Here is a 12990-nt window from a genome sequence, read left to right as displayed (position 1 = left end):
TATGAAATTGAACTATTTCATTGGCTTGAAAAATAACAATAATTAATGTAGCATTGAAGAATGAAAAATGGTGAAAATTGAGAAGTGGACATAATGCAACTACATAAATTATATGTAGTAAACTTAAAAAATTATGTATGAGTACAAGTAGGAGGTTAGAAAAAAAGAGTTATTTAGAACTATTTCATGGATTAAATGATCTTTGATCTTTTGTACAGCAGAGCTTCAGTCAAGGCCATTAAGAATGAATTGATGAATGAAAGTAAACACAGAAATAATGATTTTAAGAAAAGAAACATCAACCAAGTAGTTATAGGATGATAATCAGTTTTGGATTTAATGAAGTTGCTCCAGAGGATGGAGATTATCTGTGTAAACCCATGTAATTTCCCCCAAAGCTAAAGACAAGTAACACATTGTTTGTACTCAACTAGAGTCATCACTATAGAACTAAGAAGAGCTCCATCTCAATAGACATATGTCAATATGTATGCGTCCTAATATCATCCTGCTCCTTTATGCTGTTATATTTCCCATATGACAGTCCAGTGACCATGATTATTTTTAATATTGACAGTAGAGCATTTCTGACAGTGACATTGTAGAATATGATATTTCCTCAATTGTAACACTTTCCCATGCACTTCCTCAGAGCCCCGGCCACTTCTTTATTCCTCAGGCTGTAGATGAGTGGGTTGAGCATGGGGGTCACTATGGTGCCAAGAACAGCTCCAATCTGGTCTTGTTCAGGTGTATGGGCTAAGGTGGGTGTCATGTAGATGAAGATAGCTTGACCAAAGTAGAGACTCACCACTGTCATGTGGGAAGAGCAGGTAGCCAGGGCTTTGTTCTTGCCCTTGCGAGAGTTCATCCTGAGAACAGTGAGGAAGATGAGAGTGTAGGAAGTTAGGATGAGAATAAATGGGATCAGGAGAAAAACAATGGTTGACACAAATTTCACCATCTCATAGGCTGATATGTCCATACAAGACAATCTCAGGATGGCAGGCATCTCACAGAAGTAATGATTAATCTCTCTGGAACCACAGATGGGGAAGTTCATTGGATAGATGGTGTGTACAAGGGCTGCAAGGGCTCCACCAATCCAGGCTGCAGCAGCCATCTGGAGACAGGTGTTGGGGTTCATGAGGACTGTGTATCGCAGGGGGTTACAGACAGCCACATAGCGGTCATAAGCCATGAGGGTCAGCAAGATGCACTCAGCAAGGCCAAGGGTGAGGAAAAAGAAGAGCTGAGTAGCACAGGAAAAATAGGAAATGTTCTTCTTCCCTGTGAAATAGTTGGTGACCATTTTGGGGACCGTGCAGGAGATATAAGCCAGGTCAATGAGGGAGAGCTGACTGAGCAGGAAGTACATGGGCGTATGAAGATGGGAGTCCAGCCAGATAAGGAGGAGTAGTATGGCATTTCCAGTAAAGGCCGCAGTGTAGATAAGGATGATAATGAGGATGAGGAGGTTGGGATGTCTGAACCAGGGAAAGAGCCCCAGGAGGATGAAGTCAGTTGAGGTATCATTCTTCTGATTCATATTTTCATTCAAATGCCTTATTCAAACTGAACACTTGCAGAAGCAAAATAATGTAGCAGAGGATGTGGTGCTCTGCTAAAATAATTTAATCTGTTGGTCAGGACTTTCTTTATACACTTACGGATCAGACTCCAAAGCAGCACATTCTCATAAAAGAGAAAATGGGGAAAAAAACCACACACACAAAACTTCCTCAAATTAAAACGCCTGTACTTAGAAATTAGAAAGATCATATCTGAAAGTTGGTAAATGAATATTTATTCTGTTTGATTTGATCCGTTTGATTTGATTTATTCCACTTGATAATAATCACTTACTTAACCATTATTTCTCCCATGTTTGAATTTCTTAATGTCTGACATTCTTATTTCTTGCATATTGCTTTTCTAAGTGTCTTATTCTATCTACCTTCACCCTAGAAGAAAGATTTCTTGAACTTCCTTTGGAATTTTCTCCCAGCTTTTATCAAGAAATTTTAATTGTCAGCTAATGAGAAAAGCTATTCACTTCATTTTATAAGCTAATCTCTCAGTTTTCTCTTTTGATTCATACTTCTCATCTTAGTTTTCAACTGCATATTTACAGTTAAATAATTTCCTTATTCAGTTAACAACTTAAAGACAGCTGCCATATCCTTTTGTTTGTTAAAAGTGAAGTTGCTCACTTGTGTCCGATTCTGTGACCCTATCAACTGTAGCCTGCCAGGCTCCTCCGTCCATGAGATTCTCCAGGCAAGAATACTGGAGTGGGTTGCCATTTTCTTTTCCAGGGGATCTTCCTGACCCAGGGATTGTACCTGGGTCTCCTGCATTGCAGGCAGACTCTTTACCATTCGAGCCACCAGGGGCTCCAGTTAATCTTACAGTTATTGCTCATTGATCATAGAATAAAAATCTCCTTCAAAATACTCTTAACAAGTTGACTAAAATCCTACAATGAATTTTAAGATCTGTGTTTGTAGGAGTGGTATTTTTCAGCTGATGACAGATGAGTTCATATATCTTCATAAATATTCCCTATGCCTTTTTTATTTGAAATAAAGAGAAACATTGTATACTGTCTGACTGTCAATGGAAAGAGAGCAGAGTTCTCAGTGTCACACTTCCAAGGAAAAGTCACTATAAGCTGTGGCAGCACTTTAGCTCTGGGAAATTTTGTTTCCTTAAGTTACCAGGCAATGGCACCCCACTCCAGTACCCTTGCCTGGAAAATCCCATGGACAGAGGAGGCTGGTGGGCTGCAGTCCATAGGGTTGCTAAGAGTTGGACACGACTGAACGACTTCACTTTCATTTTTCACTTTCATGCATTGGAGAAGGAAATGGCAACCCACTCCAGTGTTCTTGCCTGGAGAATCCCAGGGATGGGGGAGCCTGGTGAGTTGCCGTCTATGGGGTCGCACAGAGTTGGACATGACTGAAGCAACTTAGCAGCAGCAGCAGTAAGTTACCAGAGACCCTGGTAACCCTCTGCTTTTCTTTTTTTTTTTTAAATTTATTTATTTTAATTGGATGTATGATACAGGGTGCTCAGGGCTGGTGCACTGGATTGCTTTTCTGGAGTGCTTTCCTTCAAGATGTTTGTCATCCTACATTTTTTGACATAAATACTTTCCCTAACAAATTCATTCTCTGTGGTGTGAAATGATGGGAGAACATCTTTGAAAATTATATTCTATGATCTTCAAGTATCACATGTAAGATATGACATTTTGCCTACATATTTAACACAGAGGGATTATTATTATTATTTTTAAAATGAATCCCAGAGCTTTATTCTTAAAGAACATTAGACACGTTTTCTTTTTGAACATTTCATTGCACTGTCTTCAGAATCAAGCTCTCTAAAGAACATTATTATACCTTGAGATTCTTTTTTTTTTTTTGTATTTTAATTTTTATTTACTTATTTTAATATAAATTTATTTATTTTAATTGGAGGCTAATTGCCTTGCAATATTGTATTGGTTTTGCCATACATCAACATGAATCCGCCATGGGTGTACACGTGTTCCCCAACCTGAACCCCTCTCCCACTTCCCTCCCCGTACCATCCCTCTGGGTCATCCCAGTGCACCAGCCCCAAGCATCCTGTATCATGCATCGAACCTGGACTGGCGATTCATTTCATATATGATATTATATTATTACAATGAATTCTAGGCTAAGAATGGGAAATAGTCAAACACTGCCAAATTAATTTGCTTTATGCTTGCCTAGAGAATCCTGTCGGAGAAGGCAATGGCACCCCACTCCAGTACTTTTGCCTAGAAAATCCCATGGACAGAGGAGCCTGGTAGGCTGCAGTCCATGGGGTCGCTAGAGTCGGACACGACTGAGCGACTTCACTTTGATGTTTCACTTTCATGCATTGGAGAAGGAAATGGCAACCCACTCTAGTGTTTTTGCCTGGAGAATCCCAGGGTTGGGAAGCCTGGTGGGCTGCCATCTATGGGGTCGCGCAGAGTTTGACACAACTGAAGTGACTTAGCAGCAGCAGCAACAGCATGAGTGATAAAGGATTGGAAAAAACATATGAAAGAAAACTGTGCCTAGCATCTCACTGATGATCAGTTTTTGAAATCTCCATGCTTATATACAAGTACTTTTCAAGTATGAATTAATCAGTTCACAGATGAACAAATTAGACTTTTAAATGTGATATATTGTGGTTTGAAAATATTATGTTTTATATCTATCATGCAATATTACATTTTCTTGAATTTAGGAATATAAAGTAAAAGTGATTCTTGAGATTTCTTTAATAAGATCTTGGTTCTATCAATATCTTTGTAAGCCTGGGAGTCAGTGAATAGCTCTTGGATTCAGTTGGTTCATATGTAAGTGAGACTTTGATCTACTTGATTTATAAGGGCTGTTCTTGCCTTCTTAAAAATTACATTAATCAGTAGGTATTGACAAAACCATTGGACACATACTTCATTACACTGAAATAATGATTCAACAGCAAACTATGCATTAGCCAACTCTTTGTGACCTTATGGACTGTAGCTTGTCAGACTCCTCTGTCCACGGGATTCTCCGGCAGGAATACTGCAGTGGGTTGCCATGCAATCCTCCAGGAGATCTTCCTGACCTGGGTTAGGAAGTCCTTCCATCTGGTCAAACAGAGTTGGATATGACTGAAGCTACTTAGCACACACACATAAGTCTGTATTTGGCTAATGCATAATTTGTTGTTGAATCATTATTTCAATATAATAAAGTATGTGTCCATACAAACTCAGTCTTGACTAAATAATGCACATTATGTTATAAAAATTCTTGCAAAATATTTTTCTGCCAAAATATGTGTATTTTTGCCTTCAAATGGTCAACTATTGATGAGCACAATTTACTCAAGAAATACAAAAAAAGCAAGTTTAATTCTGTGGGATATTTTAGCTAAAAATAGTGCCAATTCTTTTAGTTTCTTCTTAGAAAATTCAAATTTCCTGCTAAATGCTCAAGGATCCTAATGTCTCCATTGCATAAACTCTGAAACTGAGTGATTAACAATCAAAGAAACACTCACTCTTAAAGCATTTTTGTGTAAATGGTGAAAGGTAGAACCTATCAGAAAGGTTTGTACAGATTATTCCCATCCATGATTCACCCTACTCTTTTGAATGCTCTTAAAACTGAACTGAAACTCTTCTTCTGGAAAACAATGTCCAAAAAATGTCTTTGTCATGCAAGATCCAACTTGTGTTCCTCCTAGGCTCCGGGGCAGTAATTCCTAAAGAAATGCTGTGGGAGGACATGATTGTCTCCTCCAAAGACAGTATAGTGGAGGAACTGCTAATAATAGTGATTATAACAACAGTAGTTAATGCTTATAGTAAAAGTAAAGTAAAGTGAAAGTCGCTCAGTTGTGTTTGACTCTTTGCGACCCCGTGGACTATACAGTCCATGGAATTCTCCAGGCCAAGAGGACTTAGTAAATGTCAGAGCTTACAGACATGCATTAACCTACTGACTGTTCATATGGAATGTATGTGCAGTCTTGAGGAACTGATGCAGAGAAGACATGTAGCAGTGTGCTCTCAGTACCCTGTCAGACAACTGCTGAAGAGCATGGGGACACGCGCAGTTTCCTACAGGAACTCCCTCCATCAAGATATTATTCAACCTGTCTAATCATTTATATATTTACCTGCAATTGTAAAAGAAATGCATTTCACATGTCACGACTCACTGTGAGAGGCTTCCTTTCTATGTGGCCCAAACATATGTGCTCTGCTTTTCAAAGCTTTCTGTCCTGAACCTTTGGTGTGGAGACTGAATGAACAAACAGAGTTAGCTTCTTGCATGGAAGAATATAAATTATTATAAATTACTTACCTACTATTAATAGGTAAAAAACTTTTCTCTTCCATGGCTACTGCTGCTTGGTGAACTTCCAGGAGCTACTGCCATCCCCTTGTGCACTATGACTCTTTTGCAGTAAATTCTTGTCTTGAGAAACCTGATTTCTGACATTTCAGGGTACTTGAAAATAAATTAATTACATTTTTATTCCACACCTGGCTTAGGTCTGAGAACAGAATGTGAGGATTCAGTATTGTAATATGAAGTCCTTCCACAGCTTCTGTGTACCACAGAGTTGGAGAAACCTTAAAGGGTTTCTCATGGGAGTCTATTCCCAGACTTCAATTAATTACAGATCTAGAGTAAATGTGGCTTCCCTGGTGGCTCATTGGTAAAGAATCCACCTTCAGTGCAGGAGAGGCAGGTTCAATCCCTGCATTGAAGCAGGGCGGGAAGATCTCCTGGAGAAGGAAATGGCAACCCACTTCATTATCTTTGCCTGGGAAATCCCATGGACAGAGGAGCCTGGTGAGCTACAGTCTGTGGGTTTGCAAGAGTTGGACATGACTTAGCGACTACACCACCACCACCACCAAATAAGTATAGGGCTCTTAGAAACCTCCTATAAAGTATACACACTGTCCAGTATTACATACTTTTTGTTTGCAAAATAGCATGGTTGAACTTTGATTGTATCTATGAAAATGGAGACATGAAAGAAATTACAGGCTGAAAATGTGATAGCAAAGTATTTGGATGACTTTGAAAGAGTGGATAACAAACAAACTTTTTTGAAAAAAATTATATTTAAACATGAACTATGAAGCAAAATTCTAGGTGAGAATGCCAGTGTCAAACACCTTATGTTTTTACTGATCACAATTTTATTCCAAATTATCATGGGTTTGAGTATTAGTTTATCTTATTACAATCTATTTTTGCACTGGAAAATGGAGGAAAGGAAATTAATTGAGTAATATAAACTTTGTGGTTTCAGCAAGAGAATAATAAACAAACTTATTTAAAAGAAGAAAATTCAATGAATCAAGTAATTTGTGGGTTCTAGAAACAATAGTTTGATTATTATTTTAATTGTGACTATTTGAGTTTCTGGATGGAAAAAGTTCCCTCCAAGAATCATTTTACTCAAAATAACTAGTTGCTCACCATCTAGGAATTCCCTAGGAGAGGGCTGAGGTAGCCCTGGGAGACCACATGACTTGGTTTCATATCAGACATTTTTATGGTTATCCTGACTCTACAGTCACACTTGGTCAGGTGCGTAAGAATATCTACTTCAGTTGCTTTATGGGAGGTGGCAATCCATAGCTAAACATCAATGGCTTTTGTGGAAGTCGCCATATTTCTTTCATGAGTGTCATAGATTTTTGCTTTATTCCCAGGTTCAACAGTAGGAATAAAAGGTGACTCAGAAATACTAGTTAGGGCATCAGTGGCTCCAAGTACAAGTAGCTTATTTTCCATAACAAGATACAAAATTGACTAGTAACTTTCATATATTTGTTAAACTACTCAGAAAGGAAAACACATAGCTTGTGGCAAAAGGTTTTTGCACACGTCATATGTTTGAGACAGAGTTACCTCTTTTCTATGTGCAGATGATGGTTCTCATTATTTGTGATAGCTTTGCCCATTTACTTTCTCCCCAAGATTTATTAATAGTTGAAAAGTAAAATTTGTTTATCTTTAAAGTGTACAACATGATGAAAATTTGATATGTTGCATACTTTGAGAAATGACTACCACAATTAACACATTCATTACCTCACATAGGAAATATAGGAACTTTTTAGGGGGAGGCGGTTGTAAAACCTTGGACTTCCCAGGTGGCTCAGTGGTAAAGAATCTGCCTGCCAGTTCAGGAGATAAAAGAGACATGGGTTCAATCCCTGGGTCGAGAAGATCCTCTGGAGGACAAAACGGCAACTCACTCCAGTATTCTTGCTTGTAAAATCCCATGGACAGAGGAGCCTGGTAGACTACAGTCCATGGGGTTGCAAAGAGTTGAACATGACTGAGTGACTTAACATAATATAAAAGCCCAAGATCTACTCTCTCAGCAAATTTCAACTATACAATAAATGGTTATCTATAATATTTCAATGACATATAACACCATGCTATATGTTAGATCCTCAGGATTTAACTCATCTTATAACTGACAGCTTATATTCTTTGACTAAAATGTTTCCATTATTCCTACCATCTAGCTCTTGACATATACAGCTTTACTGTGTTTCTATGAATTAAGAAAATTTAAAATAAATTCCGTATATGTGAGATTGTATAGTACTTATCTTTCCAGTTTAGCTTATTTTACTTAGCATAATTTCTTCTAGGTTCATTCATGTTGCTGCAAATGGCAGATTTTTTTTCTATTTTATGGATGAGTAATATTCCATAATAAAGGGAATATAAATATATGCTATATATTTATATAACAATATTACACACACACATATATAGCATTGTCTTTATCAGTTTCTCAATTGTCTGTCACTGGAGTTATTTTAATTTCTTCTCTATTGTGATAATGTTGTAATAAACATGAGAATTCAGATATTTCTTTGAGGTAATCTCATTGCTTCAGATTTATTACCCAGATTGGTTGAGCACATTCTACTTTTATTTTTTTAGAAACAGCCATACTGTTTTCCATAATGGCCGTACCAAAATACATCCTCAGCAGCAGTGTACAAGGGATCCTTTTCTCCACATCCTTGCTAACATTTATCTATTATCTTTTCAAAAATAGAAATCCTAACAAGTTTGTGGTAATATATCATTGTGAATTTGATTTACATTTCCTGATAATTAGTGATGTTGATTGAGCATGTTTTCATGTATGTGTTGGCCATTTGTATGTGTTTGAAAAAATGTCTATTCAGGTCGTTTGCCCAATTTTACATTAGAGCACTTGTTCGTTTGTTATTGAGTTGTATGACTTCCTTTTATACTTTGGATATTAAATCCTTGTCAGATAAATGATTTACAAATATTTTCCCCCCACTTTATTGATTGTTTTTTCATTTTTGATGGTTTACCTTGATGTGCTGAAGTTTTTTAGTTTGATGTAGTCTACTTTATACTTGCTTTTGTTGCCCTTTCTTTTGATGTCATATTCAAAAAATAATGGTCAAGACCAATGTCAGGAGCTTTTGTGTATGTAGTTTTTGAGGCATTTTACAGTTTCATGAATTATATTTAAGTCTTTTATCTTTTATTATTGGATAAAAGACAAATTTTTGTGAATGAAATAAGACAGCGACCCAACTTCATTCTTTTACACGTGGATATCCACTTTGGATAGTGGTAAAGAATCCACCTGCAATGTAGGAGATGTAAGAAACTCAGGTTCGATCGCTGGCTTGAGAAGATCCCCTGGGGGAGGAAATGGCAACTCACTCCAATATTCTTGCCTGGAAAATTTCATGGACAGAAGATCTTGATAGGCTATAGTCCATGGGGTCTCAAAGAATTGGACACAACTGAGCACACATGAAATTAAAAGACGCTTACTCCTTGGAAGGAAAGTTATGACCAACCTAGATAGCATATTCAAAAGCAGAGACATTACTTTGTCAACAAAGGTCTGTCTAGTCAAGGCTATGGTTTTTCCTGTGGTCATGTATGGATGTGAGAGTTGGATTGTGAAGACAGCTGAGCACCGAAGAATTGATGCTTTTGAACTGTGGTGTTGGAGAAGACTCTTGAGAGTCCCTTGGACTGCAAGGAGATCCAAACAGTCCATTCTGAAGGAGATCAGCCCTGGGATTTCTTTGGAAGGAATGATGCTAAAGCTGAAACTCCAGTACTTTGGCCACCTCATGCGAAGAGTTGACTCATTGGAAAAAACTCTGATGCTGGGAGGGATTGGGGGCAGGAGGAGAAGGGGATGACAGAGGATGAGATGGCTGGATGGCATCACTGACTCGATGGACCTAAGTCTGGGTGAACTCCGGGAGTTGGTGATGGACAGGGAGGCCTGGTGTGCTGCGATTCATGGGGTCACAAAGAGTCAGACACGACTGAGCGACTAAACTGAACTGAACTGATGCAATATTGCTCTTTACAACATTGGACCTTGCTTCTATCACCAGTCACATCCACAACTGGGTATTGTTTTTGCTTTGGCTCCATCCCTTCATTCTTTCTGGAGTTATTACTCCACTGATCTCCAGTAGCATATTGGGCACCTACTGACCTGGGGAGTTCCTCTTTCAGTATCCTATCATTTTGCAGCAAAGAGTCGGACACGACTGAGTGACTGAACTGAACTGAACTGAGCACACAAATATGTATTCAATTTGCTGAACACCATTTATGAAGATATAATCTTTCCATAATGTGTGTTCTTGTTACTTTTGTTGAATATTAGGTGAGATATGTGTGGGTTATCACTATGCTGTCTGTTCTGTTTCATTGGGTGATACCAGTAATATACAGGTTTGATCTAGTATATTATTTTAGTATATCTTTGTAATATAGTTTGATATTAGAAAGTAATGCCCCTGGCTTCATAATTCTTTTTCAAATTGCTAAGACTCGGGAGCAGTGCCAAGATGGTGGAGGAATAGGAGGGGGAGACCACTTTGTCCCCAACAAATTCGTCAAAAGATCATTTGAATGCTGAGCAACTTTCACAAAACAACTTCTGAATGCTGGCAGAGCAAACCAGGCACCCAGAAAGGCAGCCCATTCTTTTTGAAAGGAGGTAGGACAAAATATAAAAAACAAAAAAAGAGACAAAAGAGTTAGGGACAGAGACCTGTCCTGGGGAGGGAATCGTGAAGGAGGAGAAATTTCCACACAGTAGGTAACCCTCTCACAGGCAGGTCTGTAGGGAGTTTTGGAATCTCACAGGGCAGCATAAGTGGGAGGAAAAAAAAATCAAAACCCCACAGAATAGGTGCCTAACCGCAACTGTGAGCACAGAAGTAGCCCAGACGCTCGTGTCCACGACCAGCGAGCAGGGGCTGAAGATACCACCAGAAAATTACTAGAGCAAATTGATGAATATAGTAAAGTGCAGGATATAAAATTAACACACAGAAATCCCTTGCATTCCTATACTCTAACAACGAGAAAACAGAAAGAGAAATTAAGTAAACAATCCCATTCACCCTGGTGATGAAAAGAATAAGATACTTAGAAATAAATTCACCTAAAGAAACAAAAGATCTATATATAGAAAACTATAAAACACTGATGAAAGAAATCAAAGATGACACAAATTGATGGGGAAATAGACCATATTCATGGATCAGAAGAATCAACAAGTGAAAATTAGTATACTACCCAAAGCAATCTACAGATACAATGCAATCCCTCTCAAACTACCAACAGTAATTTTCACAGAACTAGAGCAAATAATTTCATAATTTGTATGGAAACACAAGAAACCTTGAATAGCCAAAGCAATCTTGAGAAAGAAGAATGGAACTGGGGGAATCAACCTGCCTGACTTCAGACTATACTACAAAGTTACAGTCATCAAGACAGTATGGTATTGGCACAAAAAATGGACATATAGATCAATGGAACAAAATAGAAGCCCAGAAATAAATCCATGCACCTATGAACACCTTTCTTTGACCAAAGAGGCAAAATATACAATGGAGAAAAGACAATCTCTTCAACAAGTGGTGCTGGGAAAACTGATCAACCACCTGTAAAAGAATGAAACTGGAACAATTTCTAACACCATACACAAAAATACACTCAAAATGGATTAAAGATCTAAATGTAAGACCAGAGACTATAAAACTCCTAGAGGAAAACATAGGCAGAACACTCGACATAAATCACAGCAAGATCCTCTATGACCCAACTCTGAGAGTAATGGAAATATAAGCAAAAATAAACAAATGGAGCCTAATTAAACTTAAAAGCTTTTGCACAACGAAGGAAACTGTAAGTAAGGTGAAAAGACAGCCTTCAGAATGGGAGAAAATAATGGCAAGTGAAGCAACTGACAGAAAATTAATCTCAAAAATATGCAAGCAGCTCATGTAGCTCAATACCAGAAAAATAAACGACTTAATCAAAAAATGGGCCAAAGAAGTAAGCAGACATTTCTCCAAAGAATACATACATATGGCTAACAAACACATGAAAATATGCTCAACATCACTCATTAGAGAAATGCAAATCAAAACCACAATGAAGTACCATATCACACCAGTTAGAATGACTGTCATCAAAAAGTCTACAAGCAATAAATTCTGGAGAGGGTGTGGAGAAAAGGGAACCCTTTTACACTCTTGGTGGGAATGCAAACTAGTACAGCCACTATGGAGAACAGTGTGGAGATTCCTTAAAAAACTGGAAATAGAACTGCCTTATGACCCAGCAATCCCACTGCTGGGCATACACACAGAGGAAACCAGAATTGAAAGAGACACGTGTACTCCAATGTTCATTGCAGCACTGTTTATAATAGCCAGGACATGGAAGCAACCTAGATGTCCATCAGCAGATGAATGGATAAGAAAGCAGTGGTACATATACACAATGGAGTATTACTCAGCCATTAAAAAGAATACATTTGAATCAGTTATAATGAGGTGGATGAAACTGGAGCCTATTATACAGAGTGAAGTAAGCCAGAAAGAAAAACACCAATACAGTATATTAATGCATATATATGGAATTTAGAAAGATGGTAACGATAACCCTGTATGCGAGACAGTAAATTGTTTTGTATTGTCTATTTCTGTCTTGTATCAGAGTTATGCTGCTTTGTAAAATGTTGGGAAATATTCTATCCTCTTCAGTTTTTTGAAAGAATTTGTGAGGGATTGGTATTGATTCTTCTTTTTATTTTATTGAGATATAATTGACTTACAGCATTATATTAATTTCAAGTATAAATGATAATGATTTGATATTTGTATTTATTGAGAAATGATCACCAAATAAGTCTAGTTAATATTTGTCAGTATACATACTTATTTTTTCTTGTAATAACATTTATTATCTACTCTCAGCAATTTTCAAAGATACAGTAAAATATAATTAACTATAGTCCCCATGTTATGTGACTTGCGTATTTTATAAGTTTGTACATGTTGACCCCATTCACTCATTTTCCTCATCCCTTGGCAACCAT

General features: G+C 37.6%; 1 protein-coding gene across 1 annotated transcript; it reads right to left on the bottom strand.

The window, feature by feature from the left end:
- Positions 1-529: 529 nt before the first annotated feature.
- LOC133252037 (olfactory receptor 2T27-like) lies at positions 530-1683 on the bottom strand. Its single transcript, XM_061424793.1, has one exon. The coding sequence runs from the start codon at positions 1547-1549 to the stop codon at positions 620-622; it is 930 nt and encodes a 309-aa protein (XP_061280777.1). The 5' UTR covers positions 1550-1683; the 3' UTR covers positions 530-619.
- Between the last annotated feature and the right edge of the window lie 11307 nt (positions 1684-12990).

This window comes from Bos javanicus, chromosome 7, assembly GCF_032452875.1.
Source record: "Bos javanicus breed banteng chromosome 7, ARS-OSU_banteng_1.0, whole genome shotgun sequence".
NCBI lineage: Eukaryota > Metazoa > Chordata > Mammalia > Artiodactyla > Bovidae > Bos > Bos javanicus.
This window is presented reverse-complemented; position numbering and strand designations above follow the sequence as displayed.